At 42.4% G+C, this 23156-nt stretch overlaps 2 protein-coding genes across 2 annotated transcripts in view; one reads left to right on the forward strand and one right to left on the reverse strand.

Moving 5' to 3' along the window:
* The window catches only part of LAMB3 (laminin subunit beta 3), an 85724-nt gene extending 64586 nt beyond the window's left edge, over positions 1 to 21138 (reverse strand). The window contains exon 1 of the mRNA XM_044446951.1: positions 20686 to 21138. Coding sequence (XP_044302886.1) covers positions 20686 to 20694 — 9 coding nt within the window. The 5' untranslated portion in view covers positions 20695 to 21138. The remainder of the gene's footprint in view (positions 1 to 20685) is intronic.
* Positions 21139 to 21382: 244 nt separating this feature from the next.
* G0S2 (G0/G1 switch 2) lies at positions 21383 to 22765 on the forward strand. Its single transcript, XM_044451552.1, has 2 exons — positions 21383 to 21493; positions 22110 to 22765. The coding sequence occupies exon 2, from the start codon at positions 22141 to 22143 to the stop codon at positions 22453 to 22455; it is 315 nt and encodes a 104-aa protein (XP_044307487.1). The 5' UTR covers positions 21383 to 21493; positions 22110 to 22140; the 3' UTR covers positions 22456 to 22765.
* The last annotated feature ends 391 nt before the right edge of the window (positions 22766 to 23156 follow it).

Below are 23156 nucleotides of genomic sequence, written 5' to 3' on the forward strand. Positions count from 1 at the left end.
ATGCTTTAAGAAAGTATTGGCTATGTTCTACAAATTGGTTTACATTGTAAAGCACACTTATGTTCTATAAATGTGCTTTACATTGTTGGTAATTTTTAATGGTGTTTTAAAAATGTTACTCTTACATTGTTGTTACTTGTGTGCAATATTTGCTGTTCATTCTTGATCTGTTATTTCACCAAGAAAAAATATGCCCCCAATTACTTATGAATGTTCACAGAAACATTTTGGTGTTAATCATGAAATTAAAATTGGAGAAATTCTCAAAGTTTTAAGTAAACCAAACTTAATCCTGGAAAATCTAATCCATGGCATTGTAAGCCCTAAACTGAGCCCAAAGCTGTATATGTTACTGCACTGGAAGAACAATTCTCATCAATCATTCCTTTCCAAACTGCAGGTCACAGTACATGCCTAAGCATTTGTGTTAATATCCCAGTTGGCATAGCTATATTTTCTACTTTAGCTTTTGAAAGAAAAGGCAAGATCTATAGCTCAGGGGTCTAAAAGTTATGGAGAAAATCATGATCTGTCTCCTAAGGCTAAAAGATTTAGAGGCCTGTTAGGTGCTTTCTTCTTTTCCTGGGTGTGTTAAGAATGCTTGGTAAGTGGGTATAGAGGTTGGGTGTGTCGGCTTTTGCACTGCTTGCTCAGACTCCAATTACGAATGCTGCGGTGCCAAATTTTTTACTGTGGAATCTTGATTCAACAAACCACCATGCAGTCAACAGCTCTCAGCATGTCGGGGAAGGTTAGTAAAGTTACAAAAGGGAGAGAGAATGAAAACATTGTGTGCTTCAAGCTTTATTCGACTTCTTTCATGTCTATGTTTCTCAGCAGCCATAGCTCTCCAGAGGTTAACAAAAATTGAAAAATGAAAAATAGTATTTAAAATTCTTACACACAAAATTTTAAAATGTTTTAAAAGAGCTTTTAAAAAGCAATTACAATAAAGCAGATTAAAACAGAATACAATAAAAAGCAGATAAACACTTGACATCATATGCTATCCAATTCCTGAGAATAAAGGACAGACTTAAGCAGGAAAGATGGTAGCAGTGGGCAGGCCTCAGTGAGGAGATCATCTCACTATCATGGCCCACCACTAGGAAGACCTTCTGTCTTTTTGCCATCTTCAGGACATCTTTGCTTATGTCAGAATATCTGGTATAGTTTTTTAAAAGCTTTAAAAACTAGAGCTTTGAAGCCAATTCAAATACCAGTTGCAAGAAATCTGCAAGACTAACCAATAATCCTTCCAGAGATACCTTTGATCATATGGAAAAGTGAAAAGAAAGGAAGCAAGAGAAACTGGACAGCAGACCTAAACATCAACAGCACAATCTATAGCAGATAGCTATCTAAACATCATATATCAGTCATATACATAAAATTGGCTAGCAATTGGCTGTTGCTACACTGTGAGCTCACATATGCCAAACTGCTTAATTTAACAGAACATTCAGGCCTACTCTACTCTATATTCTATTAATTCAAGCGTTCCAGCTGAGTGCAATGGATCAAAGAATACTGAGATTCAATTTAGGTACTAAGAACAAAGTGCTACAGGTCTATCTGAGTAAGAGGGAAAAAAAATACTGCACAGGGCCTGGACTAGAGACAGAAGGCATTAAGTTCTCCTTGGGGATGGGAAGACATGAAATTTGAGAGCTTAAGATAGGAGGAGTTATTTTTAGAAGAGTGTGCAGAATATAACCTTTGTTTAACCATTTTACGGCTTTGGTGAGAACTAAATAACTTGCTTCAAATTACCATGCCAGGAAAAGGCCTGTGGATGAGAATTCTACACAATGAACGCTGCAAGCAGCATCTGTGGAGACAGCTAATAATCTTCTCTTTATCTTTTTCTGGAGAGCCCTTGCCCATTCTCCCTAAGCATTTCTTGGAGCATTTCATTTCAGAAGGTGAGCATTTCATGTGTTTCACACCCATCTATAAATCATGCAATTTCAGAAATTTAAGAGGCAAGTAATAACAACTCATCTCCACGAAGACAATACATTTTAACACCCAAGATACAAATAGGCTTATCTAGCAGCAGGCATGATTGTTATCCTTATGCTTGCATGAGTATACATTTTGTACTTTTCTTAAGGGCATCAATGGGGAAACAAAGTAGAATAAACTGTACTATTAATCCTTACAGTAATCCACATGCCCTAGTAAAACACAACACATGTGGACAAAGGCACAGATGGAAATCAAGTGACTGTATATGAATCAGGGCTTTCAAACTGTTGCTTCCTGTTCTGAGCATTAGCCATCTAACACAAAAGTGATTCAGAATCTGATAAGTAAACATGAAATGTCGACATGATATAAATGATCAACCAGATGTAATCCAGTGGTATTAAGTAGCATCAGCAGATTTGCCCATCAGTGAGAGCTTTTCACAGATGCAGAGTGTAATATTCAAACCCTTCCCTGCAACCAGCCATGGACAAACTACTCAGATGTAAGCCCCCACTGAGTTCAATAGTTGTTCCCAAGTAAGTGTGTTTAAGTTTGCAGCCTAGCTTAGTCAACGTTTTGAGTTGTTGTTGCATGCTGGTGTCTACAGCCTATGGCAACCCTAGTCATGTTATTTATTTATTTATTTATTTATTTATTTATTAAAACATTTTTATGCCGCCCCATTCGCCGAAGCCTCTCTAACAGCCACTGTTTCAGTCCCATTCACACTGTTATTGAGCAAGTCCCATTGAGCTCTCAATGTTTACAGAAGGTGCTTACCATGGTGGTTGAAACTTTAAGATAGTTACAATGGCTTTTTTCTTTCTTTCTTTTGGATTTTATTCCGTCTTTCATCTAGTCTTAGCTATCCACTTCCTGGGTTTTTTTTTAACCTTACAAATTGCTCGCAGTATTTTTGTTGCTCATGGAGGCTAATCAGAACAGTGCTTTGGATGCCCTGACACAAACGAAACCAGCTTGCCTCTCACATGGAAGTGTAAAGGTAGAGGGACAGTATGGTTGTGGCAATTTTATCTTCAATACCTTGCTAATTATTCCAACATGGAATCTGCCTCCTCAACACAGTTGTACAATTGAATGACATTTTCACCAAGCTGTCTACCACAACCTCAAAATCTCCTTTTTATTCAGTCACCACTAGCTCAGATCTCATCAGCTTGTACCTGGAGTTGGATGTTTTTAAACCTACTTCATGCTTGCTTATGTTGAACTGCATTTGTTTTGTTTTGTTTTGTTTTTTGTTTTTTATGTTTCCTTTATTGAAAATAAAACAAAAAAAAGGAAACATACATTTAACATTACCTATTGCATTTGTATTTTAATGCCCATGATCCCAGTTTGGAAAGATGCTTTTGAAACTCCTTTTTTGTTTTAACCAACCTAAATTTTTTGGAGTGCTCAGAAGACATGACTACTTCACTGCCCGTTCCTTTACTACCAGGAATGCAATAGTATGTCTGTGATTATTCATTTCAATGAATTATTTGTCTCCTTCCAGATGAAGGGCTCCAGTAATAACAATACAACAGCACTGTGAAGTTATTCTTTTTTTTTTTTCCTTAACAGACTAAGAGCTCCATGAAGATTACAACATCTTCTAAAAGTTGGTGGATCAGGCAATTGGATGATAAAAGCCTCACCTGGAAACACCCATAGAGTGTAATCCTATAGATGTCCACTCAGGAGTAAGCTTCATTGGGTTAAAAGGGGCTTCTTCTTGGATACATTGAAAGAGAACTGCAACCTGAGTTGCAGAGAAAGTTAGACGAAGTCCTCACAAAACAGCACACACGCAAATAAGAAAGAATGGCCATAAGGAACACAGGAAGCTGCCTTCTGCTGAATTGGTCCACCTAGCCCTGTATTGTCCATGCTGATGGACAGTGGCTCTCCAGGGTTTCTAGCAGGAGCTTTTACAACCCTTACATAGAGATGCCAGATGCTGAACCAGGGACCTTCTGAATGCAGAGCTTTTACTCTGCCTCTGATCTGTGGCCCCTCTCCAGTATACACCGAGACAATATGCATTTTAAGCATAAAGAATCATCATGTATTCCAAGCTTGTTAATATCTTCCATGCTATTGTATCTTATCTATGCTGAAAAATGTAATCCTCTACACCAGACGGCTGACCTCAGTCTCGCCTATTGAAGATCAGCTGACTATGGGCTCCGCATATCAGTCTCTGTACAGAAATATACTGCTGCACAGCTTAAGCAATTTCTGATTGGAAGAATGAAGCATTCTGAGCTGGTCTGTAAAAAAAAAAGCGGGGGGGGGGCTAAGCAAACAGGACTGGGATGTTTCCTGTTTGGCTTTATTGACCAACACTGCAATCAAATCAACAGTTCAGGTGTCTTCTGTCATGACTGCATTCCTTCTCAGAAGAGTGGGGAAAGATGTCAAAATGCAAAGAGTAATGAAGGCTAGGAAATAGAAGGAACAGAATGGCTGAGATAGGAATGCGTCCCCCTCCCCAATTTCCACATTCTTTCTAATCTTTAAAGGAAAAAAGTTCTATAGCAGCAAAGCTGCTATGCATTCCAGTACCTGGTCCAAAAGGAAGATTGAAGACCTGCAGCAGCCAATTGTGGGCCCAGTACTAATAGATGGCATGGTTAAATAATCTGCTGGAGCCCACACACTAGTACAAGAGGCACAGATGCCCAGAGTCCTCCTGAATGCAGATGGAGTCATCGGTGTATATGGGCTGGATTCAACATTGCCACAAGCTGGATTTGCAGGTTGCAGGATGCCTTGAATTTACCCGCTAGTGTATCAAAGCCAAGGCTCACAGGTTTGAGGCAGCAGCCTTTTAATGAGCTGACATCTTCTGTCAATCTTCTATTCAAACATTCCTGTTCCCTCTGAGCTTAGCTGCAGCCCTCTCAGTAGCTGGGGAAAATGGTTATCTCAGCAACAATATGTCATTATGAAGGATCCCCATAGTTTAAATGAACTTGATCTTGAATGGGTAATTCAAAACCATTAGCATTACAAGGAACTTGTATAAACGCAGACAGGACAGGTTGGCACAACACATGAGCCATCCTGCCCCGATGCACCCAACAGATGGCTGGGTTTGGCACCCCTCCCTCTCCCCTTGGTTTTCCTGCAAGTATCCCAGCTGTCATGCCAGGTCTCACAAGCCCCATTCTGGCAGCTACAAAAATACAGCGAGTGCCCATGATTACCCATCATTTTAAATATTTGGGGGAGGGGGTCACAAAGTTGTGTGCCCCCACATTATTTTTGTAATTATTTTTACTGCACCCAAATTGGGAGCCCCATGGCAATAGCAGCAAAGTACCCTTGCCATACTTGCTATGGGGCTTCCAGATATGCACCAGTGCCAGCCACCCCCAAGTACCCAGGCAGCACTTGGGGGCAGCTAGCATTGCTTTTCCCCATCCTACCGCCACTTTCAGGCTACTTAAAAATTGAATCTGCCTTTCCAACCATTTCTTTTGCAATCCTTCTCTTGACAGGATTGCAAGGAGGAGGATTGCAAGGATTGTACAGGAGGAGTACACGTGACTCCTCCAAAATGCTCCAGCAGGACTTTGGAAGGGCTGCACGAGTGTTCTAACTATTTTTTAACTAATCCTGCCCTCATTCAATTATCACAATTTATTGTAGATTTTTTTCCTTGCTGCTTTTTCTTAACTGTGGATGACTGCTGTTGTGCCATAGCAGACCTGGAGTGGGTAATGGGCGAAGTCCAACAGGCACCCAAGCTGCCCCATGCCCCCTTGTCATACAAGTAGGTTAAATCCTCCTTTGGAACACTTTGACAAATGACAGGCACCAGTCTGTTAAGGTGTTCCAAAGCCCAGAGTGATCCTTGCTTGCAAAAGGGAGGGGGTTTATTCATCCCTTTCTCAACAGGATCTTCAGGGTTTTCTGAGGAGAAGGATACATCATGAGTATCCCCAAGTTGAAAGAATGTCAGGAACATGTAAAACTAATTCAGATTCATGTGTACAGGGGTAACTTCTCTCTAATGACAGAGCTGAGCTGTCAAATTGCAAACCTCCATTTCTCAGAAGGATTTAGAAGGGGTTAAACTTTCATTTTGGGGCTGGAAACTGTATAGGAAAACTTGGGAGACATTTGGGTCAGACAGAAAAATCAATCACTTAATTAATCCACAGTGAGCCTGCAAGGGAAGGTACTGGGGATGGAGGAAGACTCGGTCAGCCACTCCCAAGTCCTGCTTGGACACTCGGGAGGTGGCTGGCACTGGTGCTCACCCAGTAGCCACTTGGCAAGAACAGAAGGGGTTGCACAGGCTTCTCCTTACACATGATGGGTTGTGTTGCTCAGGTTCAGAGAACACGAGAACCCATTGTGGGTGAAAACCCTTACTGCTAATTATGAGTGGACCATTGTTATAAACCAAGCCACTGTAACAAACCCATTGAGGGTTCTCACAGCACAGCAGCACTTCATGGTTCATAGTGCTTTTTTATGATATGGCCACCATAGATGATTGTGTGAATCCATGGTTCCCAGTTTGCAGCCTTGCACCTTCATGGCTTGTTATACCAGCAGTGAGACATGGTTTTCTCCCCATCAGTTCTCATATGAAATCTCTCATACTGCACTCATTAAAATCTTTCCCACCACCAGCTGTACAGACATCCAGCCCCTTTACAACTTAAGCTAGTTTTTGAAAAGTGTTTTGCAGTGGATTCCTAAACTAGGTTTCCCTCCCAGACAACATTAAAATAACCCATGTCCTTTTCTTCTTCACCCCAGATGCTATCATTTCCTGGCTGCCACTTCTGCTGCCTTTGTTATATAATCTTTCCCCTATGCTAGTAACAAGCAAGCCATTTACCTCCAAGAACCAAAGTCCATAGACTGTTGGCCTTTGCCCGTACAGAACCATGTGGAACTGGGAGATGTGGCAATGGTCTCTTGTGCCTTGTCAATATAAGGGTAAAAATAACACTGTGCAATATTTGGAAAGTGTTGCGGACTGTCTGGCAGAAAGCAGAGCTTTCCTCTGCATTCAGAAAGGTGGGCAAAATCCATTTTAATTCAGCTTTTAATTTTGTATGTTCCTAACGCTACTCTTCCCTTTCCATTATGTTTTTATCTGCTTACTTTAAAAAATTGTACAGCATTGTGGTGGTTTTCAGAAAGGCAGTGGTATAAACATTTCTTAAAATACAGAACTTCTCCCTATCTCCCAAGCATCTTTCAAGAATGAGATACCCAGCAAAAAAATAAACAGTACCAAAGATATCTGAAAATCCTCAGAGACATATTGAGGCCCAATAACAAAATTCTGATTTTCCTAAAATGTTAAATATATGCTTCCATTTATCTAAATTAAATCTAATTCTATAATCTGACTTCAGAAGAATTAAATTAGAAGACTATTAAATCTGGGTCTAATATACAGGAGGGAACAAGATCTCTGGTTGAGCCCTGCTGATCTGTTAAGATCAGCAGGGCAACCTTTGTTGAGTTACAGCTCTTAACACTATGGAGGATATTTTTGTGCTAAGGATCTTTGTTATGAGTATCATTAGCCCATCTGAGGTAGTAGCAGCCATTGCGGGGACCAACAAAGTTCCCATGTGACTTCTGTGGGATGACCAATCACAGCCAGTGACAAAGCAGAACAGAGGAAAACAAAGAAGTAGCATCTAGAAGTGCAATGCTTGTTCCTGGTGTCACAGGCCATGAAGGTGCAAGGCTGCAAATTGGGAAGTATGGATTTACACAACAATTCATGGTGGCAATATCATCAAAAAAAGCACTATGGACCATGATGTGCTGCTGTGCTGTAAGAACCCTCAATGGGTTTGTTACAGTGGCTCGGCTCATAACAACTGTCCGCTCATAATCAGTAGTAGGAGTTTTCATCCACAATGGGTTCTTGTGTTCTCTGAATTTGAACCATCATGAGTTAAAAAAAAAAAAAGGCCTGCGCAACCCCTTCTGTTCTTGCCAAGTGGCTACTGGGTGAGCACCAGTGCCAGCCACCTCCCGAGTGCCCAAGCAGGACTTGGGAGTGGCTGACAGAGTCTTCCCCCATCCCCACTACCTGCCCTTGCAGGCTCACTGTGGTCTAATTAATTAATTAAGTAATAACAAAGTTTCCACAGTCCTCCCCTGAGCAGTCCGGAGCTCTCACTTCAAAGTTGCCCACTGATTCTATGGAAGAGTTGCCTGTGTTTGCCCACTTTTTTAAAAAAACCCACCCCTTAATTTTTGCTGTCATTTGTGATTTTTTTTTTAAATTACAGATAACTGCAATTACATGGGAGTGACAAGCAGGAAGCTGGGGTACTGGGCAGGAAGGTTCCTATTGGCAAAGACCTGCCGACTGTTCTGCCCATTGTCCCTCTCAAGTGCAATACGTAGAGGCATAGTTCAACGTATTTGGTAGCTGCCATGAGCCACCTGTCAACAGCTTAGGTCTGCATACAGCCATGCTTGCAACCCACATTCACAGCAATATTCTTGGGGGGGGGGGGATGAGAGCTCATGCCTCCCTTGCCTTTTCCAAGGTGTTAGCAACCCAGGAACATGCAAAACTATCAGGGATCACCTGGATGGGAGCACTTGCTTTCAGCGACAATTCTTTTGAACTGTCATTGGGGAAACATCCATCTTTTTAAAGCAGGAGTGCGTCGTGTTATTGATTTATTATCTATTTGCCAGGAAAGGACACAGGTATATAAAATCTGTCTTGCTGGGGTTGGGTGAAGCACCAAGAACTCCCACTTTTAAAACAGAGGTTTTAACTTGGATAGGTTGTAAAGTTAAGTCTTCACAGAAGATATAACCTATCCTTTAGCTTTAATCAATCACTCAATCACTCTTTATTTATATGGACCTGATATTATATTTGTTAGTACACTGAATCAGCATGTGGGCTCTTTTAGAAAAGTAGAAGTGCTGGTCCAGTAGTTAGGATACTGGCTCATAACCATGACAGATATAAGTTCATGTTCTCTGTTCTGCCACAGAATTCACAGGTAACAGTTGTCTGCAATGTCAAGGGACATGTTCCTGACTTATGATCCTAGGTTGTTCTACTCAGAATTCCTTTCCCTGTCCTTCTGTTATTTGACTCTTTTGCTCATGGTGTTTCCCTTGTCCTACACAGGCTTTGGCTACTTCCTGGAGAGTTGAACAATGGTCTCACACAGACACAGAGAAGAATCGGTATGAGAGAGTTGGGATTTTGTCCAACAAGGACTCGGTGTTCATTTGACAGGATTTCTAGCCCTCCTTGGAAAATGACACACTTGTAGCATAACTGCACAGCATAGTGCAATAAGTACAGATGCACATTTGTCATGGCTTGGATGCTTGTTGATCTCCCTTTATGGTTGCTGATGGTTTAGACAGGATGCCCCACGTCAGCAGGGTTACACTATATAGCTTGTGGAATGTTTACCAACACTAATGATCAATCAAAAGCTCAGCTCAGCCATATAACTTTATAGCATGAAATCCTTAACGAAACAGCCAGCTATGTGCTTGTGTGTCTACAGACATGAGCAGCTGCACACCCTATCACGGCTATAAAGATTATGCAGGGACACTTTCCTCACCACAAGTCTTTGTTCACAAAGGTAGCTGATAAGAGCTGTGCCATTTAACCTGGCTCAGAAGGAGGGAGAAGGCAATCTGGCCTGGGATTTGCACTCAGTGACAAACCAAATTGCTTTCGATCAGTTAGGTTCGCCACTAAGTTGGTATACACAATTAGCCAATTGTTTAGTGCCCAAAAGCCCTAAGAACTTGTCTTTGGTTGAGATACATCAGCTTCAGCAGACATGCAAACCATCTACTAAAATGAATAATTAACTATTTTTAAGAAACAAGATGAATACATAGAACATTAAGAGAATTACTGTTCTTTTCTTTTCAATTTTCATAAAGTTATATTAATACTGTATTATTGGGATGAACCATTTGACTAGCCAAAAGCATTTCTTAACTCATGTACAAATCAACAGTGTATGTAGGTATACGTCAGTGACACACAGCAATACTAATGCAAAGATGAAGTCTACATATTTGTGCCATGTGCCATACTTCCTCTCACACTATGTGCAACACATTCATATTCCTTTTTTAAAAGATGGTCACATTGTCTCCACCTGGAACTAGGAAGGATAAGTAGTATTGCATGGAGGCCCCTGAGAAAATCCCTTTAACCCACATCTGCTGTTTTGCTTTCCCCATGCATTTGTTTCTGTGTTCTTGTTTAGTACTGACATCCTGTTCAATGAAAAGTAGCATATTGTTATAGATGTAGAGAGTATTTATTTCTGATTCAACTGAGAGTCTGTCTCGGATTATGAACATTAATGTGACATTTGTACTGATGAGACTTTAACATCTGCGCTAAGCAAGAAAGATGTGGTGATTCCTATTCAGTGGAGTTCCTCACCCGTTGCAACTTTTTTTTAGCTTAATAGGAATGATGCCTGGTGCTCCATGACCAGGAATCTATTTTGGGGGTGCATTTCAGCACCAAAGATAGCTCCTATGAAGCTGTGAAGACAAGCTGTAGCAGATGAAGAGCCACATGGACACAGAAGTCACTAGCCTCCCCCAGCACAATAAGGCTCAGTCGTTAGAAGACTTGCTATGAGTGTTGTCACATTTTTCCATTCTTTGGAGCATGCAAGAGAATGGATGGAGCATAGTATCATCTTGCAAACAGCACTGATGCTGTCACGTTGAGTTCTACCAGACTGAAGTTTTTGCCTGGCACCCTGTGAACGACTTCAAAGTTTACTAAAGGCTGTAAAGTGGCAAGAGGCCTCATAATCAGTAACAAATCATCATCCACTAAGATTAGCATTACACTAAGGATGTGTGAATGGAGCAAAAATGATTCTGCCAGCATCTAGCAGACTTCTGGGTGCAAACATCAAACTTCTGCTCTGTCATCCATCTATCACTGAACTCAGCATTTGTGCAATGAGTTTTCGTGCATATATGCAAATCTGCATGTCCACATGCATGCAGACCAGTATGAAAATAAATAAATAGTCTCAAGTGTGTGTATCCTTTTTTTAGTCTATGGAGGAAATCTTTATATTTCAGGAATTGCTTTTATTTCTTGACACCTAAATTTGTGCAAAAATCTGCAAAATAAAAAATTTGGTTCACAAACCCCACGGACCCTATGTAACCTGGGAGACTCCACAGGGCAGACTCTAAGAAATCTTTTTAGTCTGTTTGCAGATTTCTCTGAATTCCCCAGTGCTCACTGACCATGCTTGCAGTTTACAACTCAAGACTGAGTTCAAAACCACTGTGCTAAGTGATGTTCTTAAGCTGAAGAACTGAACAGAACAGAGTTGGTAGGGGCCTAGGACGAATAAGACCAGCCACCTGCTCTGTTTCTACATGTAGTCATGCTGCAGGTCCATGCCTTTCCAGCTTAGGAAAAGTTATTTGACATACTAGTTCGATGTATAGTTATGCAAGCAGGAAATGCACAACACTTTTGAAGTACCATAGTTTCTTACCTGTTTGCTGCAGCTCTTTCAGAACAATCTCCATTTAATTAAAGCAGTTATCCTATGCATGCTCCCTTGGGTTCCTGAACTCAGTGGGATTATTTATATTCAAGGAACTTTGCATGAAATCAGCCTGCAAATCTTCATAGGCTGACAGCACTTGGTCCCAACCCTACTGCATCACCCCAGTGCAACACAATGAAACAGAAGCAGAGTCTGACATGGTGCTGTTTTGCAAACAGAGCACTTCTAATAAACATTTTTAAACTGTTGAGCACAAGAACTTACAGACAAAGTCCCCACTGGGGCCAACCTAGCTATGAGCTTCTGTGCTCACCACATCTTCAAAATGTCTCCGCAATCCTTCTAAGCATCCACTCTTTAACTGTATATGCTCTCAACCAAGACTGAAAATCAGGAACACTGTTAGAATGGGGTAAAGGTGTCAGCACTAAAAGTGCTGGAATCAGTAGCACTTCTTTGGAAGGAATCACAAATTTATGCAGCCTGCTTAATGATATATGCAGCACTGACAAACTCAATGGCTGCTTGTTTCTCCACAGTGCCAGGCCCACCTGAATAGATCAGCTGTAGTTTCTGTGTGAACTCCTCTGTCATACGAAGTAACCCTTTTGTCAGCTGTCTGCATAGCAACCATTCCAGTACCCTGAACAATGTCAGTGCTTAAACACCCAAAGGTCCAACCTTGCATTTTAGGAAAATTGCTTCTCCCACACCACGGAGGCCCTGATGGTGCCTGTAGAGTGGCAGTGCAAGTATTTATATGTCTACTAAGAATGAAGCCACACTGACTTCAGTAGGACTTACTCCCAAGTAAGTATGTATAGCAGGAATGTTAAATTTCTTTCAGCCCAAGGGCCAAACCTGGTTTCAGACAAGCTGGGTTTCCATTTTAGGGAGAGTTGTTTGATTCTCTAGGTAGGTAATGTGTGTCATGATAAAATAAACCCAACTCTGCTCTGCATCAAGTTGTTTGATTCCACTCCTTGGTACAGAGTTCACCTGGTTTGTACCGTGTCACCACTTTGCTGAGCATTTCCGTGCTTCTGGCCAACCATAGCAGTGAAACAGGGAAAGCAAAGTGCCGAGCGTAATGGCAGCAAGACAGAGAGTTCTATTGCAGTTTACAGAAAAGGGAAACACACTCTATGCTATTTCTTTATTAGTAATATGTATATACCACTTAATCTAATAAAATATCTAAGCAGATAACATGTAATTCCAAATATCTAATTAATTTTTACCCTGGGGATAGACATTCAAAAATCTCTGAATATTGTACATTTTTAAGTTTCATTCAGTTCTTTTCATACCCAGTTCTTATATAGATGCCAAAGAGTTGCAAATATCCTCATGACCATGTTCCAGTGACCACTTGGACTCTGACTAGGAATATTAAGAAAATGGAGGGGATTTTTATACATATAGCTAAAGATTTTGCACACTGGAACACAGAGCATAAAACCAAAATAAATTGATAATAAAATGCTTAAAAAAAAGCAACCAGCTGCTTCAGCTGCCATCAACAACACAACTTGCCATCCCAGGAGGCCGTAGCAGCAAGTGATGTGAAGGGAACCAGGGTTGTTCTGCTAAGAGTTCATTCTTTCATCTTCCTTCTGTATCCATTTTTCTTTTGTGCTGTTTCTTTATAGAGAATAAACTTCAGACAGGGACAGCCATGTTCTTTTTCTTGATTGTATGTGGAACTTGCTGTCCTTTGGAGCACAACAAGGACCATATGATCTGCAATCATGGCTTTCAGAGCTATTTATATTTATTATCTAAATATATCTAAGCAATTTATATTTATTAAGCCTGAACACTGACTAATATTCTTTCTTCTTCCCCTTGGGAAACTTCCTTCTCTTCTTTTTTAAATTTTCCAAAGAATTCCAAGTCTTTGATAGGTTATATAGTTCCCATTTTCTAAACAGTTTTAGGTTTGCAAACAAAAAAAAAAAAAACCTAGCAAGTTCCATGTTCCACAAACTGTTACCAAACCTCAAGAGAAACTTCTGTTCTAAGGGCACAATCCTATGTATGTTTAGAAAGAGGGGGAAAACATCTGGGTGAGGCATGCTGGTTGTTCTAAGACTGTTTTTCTGCTTAAAGAGGCATCCTTAATGTTCTTTCACTGCACCCAGTCTTAGAAATGATGAGGGGCCATAAGCCAGTATTTAGAGGATGACTCACTGGACACAAACACTGATGTAGTCCAGCAAGGCTGGTCCTCGAGCTGTGGCAGCTGCGAATGACTGAGATGAACCAAATCTCCAGAATAGTTGCATGGAAACAGGACTCAAATTAATTGTTAGACAACAGTCTCTCTTAATGACTTTGAATATATGCCTAATATTAGAGGTCTAATCAACCTGGAGAGAAATCCCTTGGATTTCAACTGAAGTTTGGAGAAACACATTGAAGCATTAAAGGATGAGTGTATTAAAAGTGTATCTTGTCCCCAGTTCTTCCTTCTCTCTACATATGTTGTAGGGAGAATACACTAAATATTGCAGAACAATCAGACATTGGCTAAATATGGAGGCTGGAGACTATTATAGGATGGAAATGATCTGTAGGGGTACTAGGAACTGGTTACAGGAAAAAGCATGACTTTTGATTAAAAATCATTTTCAGGTAAGGGGCACTGAGATAGGTGAGGGGATTTTCATGTCTAGTACATCATCTAGTGCACTGTTGAAGTAACTGATCATTAGTCATGCAGAAGTGGGATGATGTTTCGTGGGCCCATCCCTTCAGTCAAGTCTCCATTACCAGCCCTATCACATTCCCTTTATTAAAGAGGCTTGAACACCCGCAAGGTTTGCTACCCATGCCTCACTTTAACAGCTATTCCTGTTTCATGGGTATTTGATTTTTAACACATTCTTATTTTAATGAATTCATTTAGATCTTTGAAAGTTCTATAGGTTCTCTCCCAATTTAGGGCGGAGGAAAAGGAAAGGAATATACTTCTCTGTTGCTGTTTGTCTGTCTCTGTCTGTCTCCCCACACACACACACGAGGCTGGCAACACCCACCTCACCAAGATTGTTACTTGCGACAATATTATGTTCCAAATAATTACAGTGCTATATTCAGGTTTAAGAAAATGCAAAGCGGATGGAAAAAACAGAAATGTCCTTTGGCCATACCCACCCCAATTTCTGCCTCCCTTTCCCCTACTTCCCCATCTGCCTTGCTCCTTGCTCAGCTTTCCCATCAGTTCGGTTGCTCAGCTTTCTCCACCCATCACTCACTCCCTTCCATGATCCTCACCCAGCATCCTCCTCTTCCTGCTCAGAACTATCCTCCCCATTCTCCTTTGATCACATTCTCCCCAATGGCATTGCCCATTCTTCTCCTGTAGCCCAGCCAAAGGCCTAACTGGACAGGCTTGATCAGCCCCCACTGCTTCTGCAGGAACCAGGGAAGGAGGGTTTGTGCTCCAAAGAAGCAGATCCAGGCAAATCCCCAGCTACATGGTTGACCCTTTGTGCTCGGCTGAGCAAAGCCCTCAGCCGACCAAATGACTTAGTGAAATGATGGCCAGCCACGGCACACTGCCAGGGCTATTCCCAGAAACATGCAGAAGACATGAAGGAAGCACGAGATCTGTTTGTCACTTCCCATATTTTTCTATAACAGTAAGAGGTGTCTACAGTTAGTGGGCTCCCTCTCCTTCTCCTTGCATCACTCTTCCACCAGCTTTGTGCATTCAGGACCCTCACCCTTGTACTGCAAAAAGAAAAGCATGGCCTTTTCAGATTGAATTCTCCCACAAATGGGACAATAATGCCCCTCCCCAGGTTTTATTTTCCATTTCACTCTTTGTTTGGATTGAAAAATAATGTTGTCAGCAGCAAGTTCTAGTTATATATCCTTGCAATTTATCCAGGTTAGATTGCACACCAGATTTTGATGAGATTCTTTTAAGCATCATAAATTTGGCCTGTGCATGTAGTTCACTGCACATGATACCTGCATATATATCCTTTTCTCTGCATGTATTTGGTACTACTGTGCTCATACGCTATGGAAGTTTGTTCAAGCAGGGAAGGTTTTTTGGTCTGTTTCCTCTGAGCACAGGACGGTTTTAGGACAGGGATGGAGGTGGGGCATGGAACTCTCCAGAGGTTGCTGGAATGCAGCTCTCAACAGCTTTCAGCATTAACTGGGATGGCTAGAGATGATGGGAATTGCAGTCCACCAACATTTGCAGTACACATTCTTCACCCATTTAATGAGCTATACGTAAGAAATTTAGTAAAATCAGGGTCTGATCTTTCCCTGCACCAAAAGGAGTTGTTGCTAAATTCCGAATGAGTCATTTATATGCCTTGCTCTCAAACAGCACGTAGCAAAAGAAGCTCTCGCATCTCCAGAAGCATGTGCTCTAAAGTCATCAACTTCCAGCCTGGGTATTACTCACCAGTTTGTGTGTAGAGGGTTCATTTCCTATAAATGAGTTTACAAACTCTACGAGCCCTAGTTCATTCTTTAGCAACTCATGCTTCTAGACGTCAAACTGTGATTCGGGAAGTCCTAAAAGTCCTTAAGTGAGTGATGGCAAGTGACTGATTGATTTCTTTTCCTGAAAGAAAGCTTGCCAACTTCTTCCTAAGATGGCCAAAGAGGGTGCTGATTCCCACAAAATTTGCATATGCTAACTTATTCAAATAGATACAAATTTAGTTAGGTATTCTATTTGTTGTTATTACATATTTATGGAGACCCTATGAATCAATGCCTTCCAAAATGCCTTGTCCTTGACAGCCCTGCTCAGCTTTTGTAAATTCAAGGCTGTGGCTTAGTTTATGGAATCAATCTATCACATATTTGGTCTTCCTTTTCTTCTGCCTTTCCCTAGCATTGTCTTCCCCAGTGACTTTGCCTTCTCATGATGTGCCTAAAGGACAACAGCCTGTTTTGTCATTTTTGCTTCCAGGGAAAGTTGATTTGATGTAGGACCCATTTGCTCATCTTTCTGTCAGTCCAGGGTATTCAGCACCATGTCTTGAAAGCATCTATTTTCTTCCTGTCAGCTTGCTTCACTGTCCAGCTTGCAATCAGGAATACAATAATGTGGACAACCTTGGTCTCTAGTGAAATATTCTTGCATTTGATTATCTTTACTAGTTCTTCACTGCTGCCCTTCCAAGTCTCATATGTGCAAAAATGTAATAAATCTTACCAAGGCAAAGTGGAAATATTGCATGTAGATAACCAGGGTGGATGCATAGTTTGCTGTCTTGGCACTAACTGTTGATGGACAACTTCAAGAGCCCACCTTGAAGGTTTTTTTTTCAAAACCTTTCAACTGGACTAGTATTAGACAAGCCTTCAAAAAGGCAGACAGTCTTTTGCAATGTAGGAAACATATTTGCCATATATTGTGCAGTCATGTGGAAGTGATGGGGCTATATTAAATTTCAGTCAGAAATTCAGAGCAATTATGATGCACAAAGGTTTTGACCAGGTTCAATGTGAGCTACTGTGCACCACAGAATAAACCCCATCAGCCCCTAATCCTGACCCTACTCCTTATGTTAGGGTCTCACTTATCACCTATTGTTTATTTTTTAAAAAGTCATCAACACAATTTCTAATGGCCTGGTAAGTTTGGCCACACCAGAAGAGAGAATTTTGGCCAAATGCCTTATGTCACCACTAGAGCTAATCATGCTTGCTCTCATCCTCCAATGGATTCTTGTATTTACTATTTATGTGACGGTTAATAGCAGCTTGAGGTTAAATGAGGGTTGTTGAAGCTAATGTAATCTGCTTTACGCTGCTGATGCAATACCCATAAAGAGATGGAGGCCAAAAAAAAAAAAAGTGTGAAAGGAGTAGGGAAAGGCCCACAATCTCCCACACAGAATGTACCGTACCTTCTTGCTGTGACTCATTGCTTAAGGGACAGTTAGCATGCAGTTGGTTTCTGCATAAATGAATAAGCAGAGAAAGAAGTCCATTGCATAAGGGAGGGTTTCAGGACAAGAAAAAGAAGTACAAGTATGTAGCATTCTTTTGGTCCTTTTAAAACCCTATTAATAGCATCATCATCATATTCTTTTTCAGACATTACTTTTGCACATGGAAAAACAACTGTGTGTCTCTGTGCATGCGCATCTCAGATTTCATCCTTTACTAACCTGGGGCCCTTCAGATATTCTGGAACTACAGCTCCTGCCATCCACTGCCAACACTGCTTCTCTAGACCTTCAGTTCAAACCCTATGAGCTTGGCATCCAGAATGTTTAAAAAGTTCCAGTGAAAAATAACAGGGAAAGGATTGAACAAGAGGCAGTTAACTTCAGTCAGATCTCCCTCTGTCTGTCTGAAAGGTGAAAAGAGGGGAATGCAACAAAGAGAGAATAGCAAGCAAAGTAATCCCTATTTGGGAACATTATGAGTTATGTTACTCTGAGATGCAAAGTCAATAAAATGTAAAGGTAATCAGGCAACTTAATACTGTGGACTGACTTAAACAGTGCCAAATAATAACAATTACTCCCATACAAAGCTAAAAGTAACCTCTGTGTCACCATACCTACCTTTCCTCACCCAGTGTCCACATGTTTTGTATTATAACTTCCACCCTCTCTGACCATTGGCCGTACTGGCTGTCCCTCATGGGAGATGTTACCCTGGCTGGGGATAGCTGTATTACATTAAATCCTTTCTCTTCCATATATATTCAGGTGATGGATTTTAGATGTTTCCCTCTGTGGCTCTTATGCAACCTAAAGGTCCATAGAAGAGGGACTGAGAAAATTAGGTTATATCCTTTACAGAATACCATAAATGCTCTTGGGCTGTCAACATCAACCACATGAGGGGGATGTGGATGTGCTGAATCAGCACACCACCAATAAACAGGGCTGGGAAGAACTATGGACCCTGTCAATGAAGTTCTGAACCTTGCAACTGGGCTGCAATTCAGTTGAAAGGATGGGAATCAGTAGAATTTTATGGGAAGGATAAACTGCATGACTGAGAAGAGCCTCTACTTTAGTTCTTTTTCTGCTGCATTGTGTACTGTAGCTCATAGGCCTACAACTGCTCATAACACTTCTGCAACCAAAGTTTAATCCAAAACTCATCAGGTTTTGACAATTTTGCATGCCTGATTTAATTCTTGGCACACTACTAAACTTTTTGATGATACTACAAACAATACTGTAGATCAGCAAAAGACACAAGGTACGTTGAGAGATGATGCAATGATTTATCAAAGATGGGTAACAGTTTCTGGCTCCCAATTGCTTAACAAAAACTTCAGAATATTTGGGCCTACAACTCCCAATGCCCTATTTAGCAAAGCAGAGTCAGCCCAAAAGTTCTGGAGGGACTTAGGTTGCCAATTGCTACATCAGGCCCTTAAAACATCCTTGGTTTGTATTTATTCCAGTGTAGATTTAGGAAAACAGGAAGCACCTTTTACAAAGTTGCAGCATTAGTCAGTCTAGCCTAGTATTTCTAACACTGACTAGCAGCTGCTTGTCAGACTTTAAGGCAAGAGGTTGTCCTAACTCTGTACAGAAATACAAGGAATCAAACTTGTGAGCTCTTCATGAAAAGCATGTGGTCTTGCCTCTGAAACACAATCCCTTCTGAATTTGTATATGTAGTACACAATTTCAACCATCAGTATATGGTTTATGGGGATCCCCCAGTATAGTCTGTGCCAGACTCCAGTTGGCAATGAAAAAAAATCACAAAGAAATCCTGCTATCCTAACATTTATCCACACCTGCTGAAGATCTCCCTTTACTTTTAAGTCCTGCTCAAGCATTTATATTTAATGCTTAAAGAAGATGAATGTCAGGGTCATGCCTGTTGGTCCTGTGCTCGGGTCTCCAGGTATTCACTGTGTCATTTGTACCTGTGCTCCTTGCTCTCAAAAATCGGAGAGTATGTATCACACCTGGGATGCCAATGCATGTCCAGGTATATTTTTACCTGTATGTGGAGGTTAGATGCTGCAGACACAACCACAGTCCATAGGTGATTTTCCACCTATTGGTTTTGAAAGCTTGAGTTCTGAAACTGTTTCAACTTTTCCAACCTTTGCTTATCTGAAAAAAAGTAACAAGGTCTCCCTTGCAATGAGAGCCAATTTTGCAACAGACAGCGTGCAGACTCACAATCCCTCATTGTTCAAATAGACAACATAGCCAGTGGGTGAGAGGTGAGAGGGAGGCATAGTGTCCTAGTGGCCAGAAATAGAATGCAGATCCCTGGAGTAAAATTCTAGACCCATGCCCTCTGTTCTAGAAGGGAACTGTCTCCTAGCCATTCTGAAAGCTGGGAAGAACTTAACAAAAACTAAAAAAGGAGTCGGGGAAAGATACATGCCTTTTCCCTGAAAGAATGAGTCAGGCGTTGAAAGAAGGGGCTGGAGGGGTCTATTGAGGAGTGGCTGGATCCAGCATTGTAGTCTAATAGTGATTGTTTTACTGCAGTACTTTGGCCTTAACATTAAACAACTGTATAGGAGCAATGAAGTGTAGTGGTTAGAATGGCAGACCAGAAGTAGAGATGCCTGGGTTCAAATTGCCACTGGGTGAACTTGGGCCAGCCACTACTTCTCAGACTGACCTACCTTATAGGACAATTGATGGGGGGAAATGGGGTCAACGCGATGACCCTGAGCCCCTTGGAAAAGTCAGGGTAGCAGTAAGTGTGCAAGTGTGTTTAGAAAGGACTCAGGATCGAAATGTGACTTGGATAGCAGAGTCTGCTACTACGTGTCATATAAGACAACTGTGATATTGTGGTGCAAAGGTGTTGATTTTGGCTGGAAAAACCTGGTTCAAAACCTGGACTAACCATGAAACCACTGGGAAAACCTTGAGGCAGCCATTGCAACTGCCCTTGTGAAGACCCTTGTGAGAGCACCGTGGAGGACAGCTGGGATGCTTATAAAATACAGTGCAAAAAGAGCTCTATCAAATAATTGTTATAGCAAGAAAGAAGTCTTTGTGTGCAAGGATCAGCGCAAAGTATTGGGCATCATTTTAAAAACTCAAGTAAGTTCCTTTGTCCAGAAGTGGCGAGCAAAATGGCAGCCATAAGGGCAAAGTAAGGAACCCTCTGGCCAAAGAGGCAGTCTGGACAGCACAGACTTGTACCCTTCACAAGGAGACGTACGCACCAGTTCCATGAAGGGTCACAGTCATCGCTTTTCCCTTCGGCTGCCCTTCAAGGGGATTCCGATTCCGAGTTTTCTCTCCATCGCTGTCCTCTTTTCTCCTGAGAGGAATCTTTTGGCTGGGCGTGAGCGAAAGGCAAGGCACCGGTGCGACTTGCCTGGAATTCCAGGTTTGTGGTTTTTTTGCTTTTTTGGGCAGGCGGGCAGGAGGAAGGAAGAGTAAAGGTCGCGCTCTAACACCGGCCCTTCTCCCGCAGGAATTGTCCCCAAGCAGTCGTGTAATGTTCGTCCTTGCACACGGTGACCCCTCACTCACCCGGCCCCCCAGCCTCGGCACAGCGGCCGGGACGTTTGCTACGTGACTGTCACCAACTGTCATCACCTCCTCCTCGCCGCTATTGATGCAGGACTGGTGCATGGCTGGCTGCGTGCTCGGGGCATGCGCGCCTCGCCCTCCCGGCAGCGCCCGGGCATTGCTCCTCCGGAGCGGGGACGGCGACCCCCGCAGGCTGGCCGGCTCCCAAGGAGCAGGAAGGTCCAGAGTCGCGCCAGCAGTGGCATGCCGGCTGCGTGCTCAGCTCATGGCCGCCCCGATTGGCCCGCCGCCTGCACAGGACGAAGGGCGGGCAGGCGGGCTGGCTCGGGCGGGCGCAGGGGAGGCGCCTCGGGCATTCGCGGGCCTATAAAGCGAAGGGGCTGCCGCCGCGGAAGGCACCCAGCCGGGGAAGCGCCTAGCTCTTCTTTTCGTGCACGGAGTAGAGCAAGCGAAGCGGTTGTCCCAGGCTTCGAGTGTGTCGGCGATCTCTCTCTGGTAAGTGGGGCGCCGGGAGCCGAATTCGAGCTATCCTGCCTGAACCCGCGTAATGAACTATTTTGGGAGGCGCGGGGCGGCAGAGTTGACAAGACTGTCCGAGGAGAGCGAGCTGATTTCGACAGAAGGAGCAGCGAGGGAGGGTGCTTTTAGGAGCAATTGTCTTAAGCTACAGAATAAAGGGGAAAGCACTTTGCATTTGTCTTCGAAAAAGGCACACTTCTGTGCCTTTGGCCATGCCGGGAAGGATTAGATCGGGACTGCATCAGGAGCGCAAGCAAGATGCTTTACCTGGAGTACCATCTGGCAATACCTTGTGGCAGCCGCCGCCCACCAGGTGCCCTCTGGATGTGTCAGGATTGCAACTCCTATCATTCCCAGCCAGCATGGGGAATGGCAAATGGCTCGTAGGTGTGCTGGCTGAGAATGGCAGGAGCTCAGAGATCATACATCCCGAGGACATTGGACTGAGAAAAGTTGCCTTGTAGCCTGCTCAAAGCAGCATGACTCTGTAAGTTGCATTGTGTGAGAAAAGCTCTGCGCAGAATAGGATTCGTTGGTGGGAACTTAAGCATCTGAGCTGTGTAACTGATGTATCTTCTGATTTTCTCTCTAGGTCGTTGTGAGGTGCTGCTTCTAGCTGAGCCATGGAGACGATGCAAGAGCTGATCCCCTTTGCGAAAGAGATGCTGAGCCAGAAGCCCAACCGGAAGATGGTCAAGCTGTACATGATGGGGAGCATGCTGGCCTTCTTTGGGGTGGTCATCGGCCTGGTGGAGACAGTTTGCAGCCCTTTCGCCTCTGGAGGGAGTCAAGAGGAACAGGAGGAAGAAGAGAAGAGACCAGTTTCCCCACAGACCAAAGAGGAGGTTGTTCCTCAGAAACAGGAGGGGGCAACGTTGGAAAAGAGCAAACAGGCCTTGGCACTGAGGAATTCAGTGAACAGGCAGCATGCTTCCTAAGAAAACTGTCTCACGTCATCGCGAACACAGTGCCTTGCAATGCACAGGTGTGGACTCTGGAAGGCCAGAGAGCTTCTTCTGTATGTGGGCCAACACAAAAGGACTCTCTACAAAAAAGGACTTGTTCTATCTTGCTGCTATGCAGCAGTCAACTCCACAGCCCTTTGACTCTTATGTACCTGTTCTATTGGTATGAATATGTGAAGCTTGTAGCCTCCTGTACCTACCTATGTGTAGGATTATTTTTTATTGCAGCTATATATGTATTTTACAGATATTTTTCATTTTAAATAAACTATTTTATACCTGATATGAATGGGTTCCAGTGTGGAGATCTTGTGCTCCTCCAAGGGCATTTCTAAGACTCTCCTTCATCTTAATTTCCTAGTTGCAGTGGAGCTTTGTTAAGGGAAATTAATTCTAGGATTGGGGTATTGGTTAGCATTTCTGCGCTCTTTCAGTTGAAAATGGGTCCACCAATACAATGGGATTTATTGCCAAGGAAAATGTCTAGATTATTTTATTTTTGAATTTATATGCCGCCCACTAATCCAGAAAGGATTCTCTAGGCAGCTTACAATAAAATTGATAATTACCAATGCTAAAAACAGCACCATTCAAACCATAATAAAATCACAATAACATTAACATTATACATTATACTTATATAAAGTAAGCAGGACAAGTAGGTATCACAGATC

The sequence above is a fragment of the Varanus komodoensis genome, unplaced genomic scaffold, assembly GCF_004798865.1.
Source record: "Varanus komodoensis strain SLA01 unplaced genomic scaffold, ASM479886v1 scaffold1, whole genome shotgun sequence".
NCBI lineage: Eukaryota > Metazoa > Chordata > Lepidosauria > Squamata > Varanidae > Varanus > Varanus komodoensis.